This window comes from Branchiostoma belcheri, unplaced genomic scaffold (genome assembly GCF_001625305.1).
Source record: "Branchiostoma belcheri isolate BF01 breed outbred unplaced genomic scaffold, Haploidv18h27 scaffold110, whole genome shotgun sequence".
NCBI classification, from domain to species: Eukaryota; Metazoa; Chordata; class Leptocardii; order Amphioxiformes; family Branchiostomatidae; genus Branchiostoma; species Branchiostoma belcheri.
In genome coordinates, this window is record NW_017802492.1 from 736071 (window position 1) to 742950 (window position 6880).

Sequence of the window (6880 nt, forward strand, 5' to 3'; positions counted from 1 at the left end):
CTACCTGAATCATAACAGTCCTGGCTTTGTGCACACTGCTTTGGTATTTTCTTTCTGCTGCACCGTTAGGCTGATTTTGCGATGCGCTGTTTTGTCCGTGTGGCTGCCCAAGCCTTCTCTTTTGCCGTTCTTTGATGGCCAAGAACATACTTGTATTCGTGAACAGCATGACAAAGAGCAGCAAGACCATTGTGGTGACTTTGAGAGCAATAGTCGGTAGGGGGGAAAAGTTGAAACACTTTAAATCGGGCATATCTAAACAGTTCAAACCCATACTGGGCAGAAAACCTAACACTGTCTGAACAAGCCACGTTGTAACAATAGCCACACCTGCGTCGCGTTTGGCATTGTGAGCATGGGTGTGGAAGAATATAGGATGCCTTATAGCAACATACGAGCTTATAGACAGCATGCACAGAGCTGATGCAGACATCATCTGAGTATACACTAGGAAAGTCTCAATATTCATCATGAAATACAGTCTACTCAATCCTACTCTGTCTACAGCTTGACACCGTACGATGAGTCCAATACCTGCCAATATGTCTGCCACGGCATTGTTTGCCATGAACATGTAGATCTGTTTGCGGAGCTCTGGTGTTCGGATGATTCCCCAAAGCAAGGCAGCGTTCGAGATGATAATATGAAGTCCTATCAGCCAAAACACGACAGTAAGTCCTGTTCCCAACTCCAGAAAGTCCGTGTGCGTGGAGCAGGCGTCCTGGGCTTGGTCGTAGGATGACTTGTTTCGTAGGTGCGAGAGGATACAGGAAAGCTGCCCGATGATGTCACCTTCTGGTGTCAGGTTGGTCACGGGCGATGAAAGAGAGCTGTTGTTGAACATGGCTGACTTGGATGTGGACAGATGTCAGCCGGACAGGGGATGCAGTGAGCGACGGCCGTCTGCGGTGGAGTCGGCAGCCAGAATGAAGCAAAAGACTGCGCATTACCAAGAGGGCTGTCAATCCAACTTGCGTGTGCAGGAAAAAATGCCAAGCCACAAGTCACTTAATGTGATTTCTTTTGATTACCAAGGATAACAACTCAGGCTGTCATACAGGCAGGTGTGCAATTAAGTGACAAGAATTCCCGGTGATGTTTACCAGACAGGATCCTAACACACACAGTATGAAAGACGCATTCCTCGGCGCCCAAAACTTGTTTATTGCCATGGCGTATATACGTATGGAATTTTCAATTATAAAATTCAACCAACACATAACCATCTAAAATGCATTGTCAGTGAGTAGATACATGTACGTCATTTACATTCTTAGCAGATCATATCAAATTCATTTAATCCCCCAAACCGGCACAATGCATTACTGAGCATCAAAGTGTCACCTGCCACAGCTAAGTAGTATTTACTTGTAGATGCAGCTGCCGATGTTTTAGCTGTATAGAAGTGATATACACTGAGACGAACAACATATGTAAACTATCATAACATTGCGGAAATGAAACAAGACACTGCTTATTATTAATTACTAAGAGGACTGTCAAGTCAGCTTGTGCTAGAAAAAAATGCCAAGCGGCAATTCACTTGATGTGATTTGTTCCCAAGGACAACATAACAACAGAGGCAACAGATTTGCAATTAAGTGGCAGGAATTCGTGGTGACGTTTGTCAGGTAGGAACATTATGATTTTTCTGAAAGACGCATTCGTCGGCGGCCCAAAGTCGTTTAATTTATTGCCATGGCGTGTGGAATTTTCAATTATAGAATTCACAAAAACACATGGCCATCTAAAACTGCACGGTCCGTACGCAATTCACATTCTTATCAGAAATCATATTCATTTATTCCCAAACCGGCACAATACATTACTGAGCATTGAAGTTTCACCTGTCACAGTTAAGTAGTATTTACTTGTAGATGTAGCTGCCAATGTTTTACCTGTATATGAAGTGGTATATACACTGGCTACCACTGACACGAACAACATATACAAACTACCATAACATTGCCGAAATAAAGCTAGACAATGCGTCTTATCAATCAATTACCAAGAGGACTGTCAAGTTTTTGCTAGAAAAATGCCTAGCGACAATTGACTTGATGTGATTTGTTCCCAAGGACAACACCAGAGGCAACAGATTTGCAATTAAGTGCCAGGAATTCGTTGTGACGTGTATCAGGCATGAACATTACAAAGAAAGTCCCATTCGTTGGCACCCAAACATCGTTTATTGCCATGACGTATGGAATTTATTTTCAGTTATAAAATTCAATCAACACATGACCATCAAAAATGCAGGTTCGTACGCCATTTACACATTCTTAGCAGATCATATCAAATTCATGTAATCCCCAAACCGGCACAATACATTACTGAGCATCAAAGTTTCACCTGCCACAGCTAAGTAGTATTTACTTGTACATGCAGCTGCCGATGTTTCAGGTGTATATGAAGTGATATACACTGAGACGAACAACATATGTAAACTATCATAACATTGCGGAAATGAAACAAGACACTGCGTATTATTAATTACCATGAGGACTGTCAAGTCAACTTGTGCTAGAAAAAATGCCAAGCGGCAATTCACTTGATGTGACTTTTTCCCAAGGACAACAACAGAGGCAACAGATTTGCAATTAAGAGGCGGGAATTCGTGGTGACGTTTGTCAGGCAGGAACATTATAATTACTCCGAAAGACGCATTCTTCGGCGGTCCAAACTCGTTTATTGCCATGGCGTGTGGAATTTTCAATTATAAAATTCACAAAAACACATGGCCATCAAAACTTGCACGATCCGTACGCAATTCACATTCTTATCAGACACCATATTCATATAATCCTCAAACCACAATACTGAGCATTTAAGCTTCACCTGTCATAGCTAAGTAGTATTTTCTTGTACATGCAGCTGCAGATGTTTTAGCTGTATATGAAGTAATATACCACTGGCTACCACTGACACGAACAACATATACAAAGTATCATAACATTGCCGAAATAAGGCAACGAAGACACTGCGTCTTATTAATTACCAAGAGGACTGTCAAGTCAAGTTGTGCTAGAAAAAATGCCAAGCGACAATTCACTTGATGTGATTTGTTCCCAAGGACAACAACAGAGGCAACAGATTTGCAATTAAGTGACAGGGATTTGTTGTGATGTGTATCAGGCAGAAACAGTACAAAGAAAGACGCATTCTTCGCCGCCCAAAACTCGTTTATTGTCATTGCGTATGGAATTTTTATTAATAAAATTCACAAAAACACATGGCCATCTAAAATTGCACGGTCCGTACGCAATTCACATTCTTATCAGACATCACATTCATTTAATCCCCAAACCGGCGCAATACAATACTGAGCATTAAAGTTTTACCTGTCATAGTTAAGTAGTATTTACTTGTACATGTAGCTGACAATGTTTTCGCTGTATATGAAGTGGCATACCACTGGCTACCACTGACACGAGCAACATACAAACTATCATTGCCAAACTAAAGCAAGACACTGCGTCTTATTAATTACCAAGAGGGCTGTAAAGTCAACTTGTGCTAGAAAAAATGCCAAGTGGCAATTCACTTGATGTGATTTGTTCCCAAGGACAACAACAGAGGCAACAGATTTGCAATGAAGTGGCGGAATTCGTGGTGACGTTTGTCAGGCAGGAACATTATAATTACTCTGAAAGACGCATTCCTCGACGGCCAAAACTCGTTTATTGCCATGGCGTGTGGAATTTTCAATTATAAAATTCAATCAACACATGGCCATCAAAAACGCATGTTCCGTACGTACATACGTCATTTACATTCTTATCATGCATTTAACCCCTCAATTGGCACAATACATTGCTGAGCATTAAAGTTTTACCTGTCATAGCTATAAGGACTATTTACTTGACTCATGCAACTGCCGATGTTTGAAGTTGTATAAAGAAGTAGAATGCCATTAAATGATTATAAAAACTGTAAGTCTGACCTAACGCCATTTTGAAAGGTCTTTACTTTTCATCATTTACCTCATTTGCATAATTCATGTTTGTTAAGATAAGGTAAGATTGTCATTAGGTGGAGAGTATGATCAACGTTAATGTACATCAGATAGTTAAAGCAAATACTCTTATTTGCAAAAGTAATGAAAAAATATGTAAAAATTCGTCAGTCGGAAGGGTCAAGATCATTTGGCGAAGGTATGAGGTAGTGGAACTTTAAGACTTGTTTTGTACATCTTCAGGGGATCTGACGGAGACGGAGGAAGAAGGCGAGTCAGAGGAGGAACCAGAAGCCCCGGATGTCAGCACTTTGGTGGAAGTCGTGGAGGAAGGTAAGTCAGCTGTTAGTATGCAGCGGTCTGGAAAAAATAGTGTGCATATACGAACTGTCAAAAAGGCACATATTGTAAAAGAAAGTGCCACAGTGATAGAAATTGCTTTGTATTGCTTTGTATAGCACTGAGATTAAATAATAATAATACTTTAATATAATATTGACACAACAAAAGTACAGCAACTTCCGAAAGGTTAAAAATACAGTCACGTAGACATACGGACAAATACATGGGTACAATAAAAATTAGCCTACGTACAAAACAATAGATGAGTCAACTTATACTACTTGTTCTAAGGTTTAAACATTCTTTGATATATTTACCTATTTGTACACAGTAAGGGCTGGTTATTACCTTCTAGGAGGAAATTAAATTTATCTATAGCATGAAATGTAACAAATTCTGTTGAGCAAGCTACATGTACATGTAGGTTGAAGTTGTCAGCTTTAGTGCGTTTATCATATATGATTCTATAGTGGACAATCCGAAACAAAATGTTGTTCGTCTTCAATAACATTGGGACAGAATGGACAAAACCTCTGGTCGGGGGGATTTTGTTTTTAACAAAAATTGCTGTATTTCAAATTCAACGGGTATCATGCTCTGGGTGAGTTATGCCTTAGATACGACAAGTTCAGATTCTAATGCTCTTCAGAAGAGAACAAACTCTATGTTTCATTTGAATCAGTATCACAGGCTGAGTGGATTGAGGTGACAGAAGAAAGCGTGACCGATGTCTCAGGCTCGGTCGTACCTGGATTCGAGCCAGGGAAAGCTCTCGATGGAGACAAGACTACGTACTGGATGCCTGGTGGCACGGAAAAGTAGGTTTCATTTCCTGTAGCTAAATAAGTATGATCAGAAGTACTTTTAATCTAAGATTGACCAAGACAGAATTCAACATCTGTTTCACTGCATACAGACAGTTATTGTCATCAGTGAGGGTAGCTACGATATGATATCAATAATACTTAAAGTTTGAAGATTGTTCTGCTCTACCCAATGGAGATGGTAATGATGCCAAACTTTTCTTCAACTCAGAATCTTTTACGCCTTTGTCTTCAGCTATACAGTCTTGGACGAGTCGAAAGGGACAGGGACGAGTGAAGAAGAAGAACCCATTGTCTTCCGTGTTGACCTCCTTGATGTCCCTGTTCAAGGATACAGTTTTACTCTGTGTTTCTTACTCTAGGAACTTCAACGCATGGTACATGACGTTTGACCTCCAGACCAGCTACCTGATGAGGGAGCTAACGCTCACCAACACCGGGGACACGGAGCACGACATCACGTCATTTACGTTCCAGATCTCCACCACCGGAGCCGACGACGACTGGATCGACGTCTCCACATTCGACGTCGAGGGCGGCACGGACGAGCCGCAGACGTTTGGCGACTTCGTGACGTCCGCACGGTTTTACCGAATCCTGATCACGCAGACCGCCGAGGGGTCTGAACCTCACCTGGTGGCCGTCGACTTCAATGGGGTGAAAGGTAATTAATCCATGTTTACCGAAGGAAAGCATATTGTTTTTGCTCACTTTCTTCCGCTTCTTCTTCTTCTTCCATTCCAAACAAATTTCAAAGGTCAATGACCAGGACCAGACGTCTATCACCATCGTAACTGGTGTTAGGGGTTATATAATGTTGCAAGTGCCATGCAGAACTGAGTTCAAGAGGGGCTGCATGGTCACCATACATATGAGCGTCTTTGAGTAAGAATAAACAAGAGTTCCACGATCTCATACCTTCGCCAAATGGTGTTAACTCTTGCGGGTGACAAATTATACAATTTTAATCATTTATTTTGTAAATAAGAGCCTCATTTGTATGGATTATATCAGTTGATCATATTCTCCATCAAATGACAGCCTTATCATAACAAAAAGGCTATTATAGCACTTCCTCATAAATTATGCAAATGGGGTCATGATTTGAATAAATTATGTTTATTGATCTTCACTTCTCTTCACTTAACTTCCAAATGTGGCAAGTATGAAATTGGGTGCAGCAGTGACAACTATGGAATTATAAGAATTTGCCATTAATTATGCAAATTAGGTTCTCATTTACATAATCTATATCCTCAGATGTTTTTCTCGTTCTCAAGTAGATGTCACAAGTGTTTAATAGTTCTATTATCGAACAAAGCAGATTTATAGAATTTCCTCATTAATTATGCAAATTAGCTCCTGATTTGCATAATTGCCATCTGATTATGTCAAGCATCACTTCAACTACATACATGCCAAAAATCACGACAATACGTCAACCGGATCTTGAGTTATCGTCCTTCAATTTTTTTTCAACAAATGCTCCTGCAGTTCCAGAACAAGGCGCTAGGGGAACCAATCTCATGTCACTTCTTCCCTACCCCCAAAGCTATCTACCAACCAAAATTCGTGACCCTAGCATGTCCAGAACATGAGATATCAAAACCGGAAGTTCAGCTGCAGTACCTAGGAAAGCCGCCAGGGGGCCCAAAATCTAATCATTTCTAGGTCTCATGAAGACCTACCCACCTACCAAGTTTCATTCCAATCCATTCACTGCTTCTCGAGTTATCTTGCTAAATTACACACACACACA

General features: G+C 40.7%; 1 protein-coding gene across 1 annotated transcript in view; it reads left to right on the plus strand.

Moving 5' to 3' along the window:
* LOC109486667 overlaps positions 1–6880 on the plus strand; it is a 50537-nt gene that overhangs the window by 25083 nt on the left and 18574 nt on the right. The window contains 3 exon segments of the mRNA XM_019790533.1: positions 4199–4288; positions 4980–5115; positions 5484–5785. Of these exon segments, the coding sequence (XP_019646092.1) occupies positions 4199–4288; positions 4980–5115; positions 5484–5785 (528 nt within the window).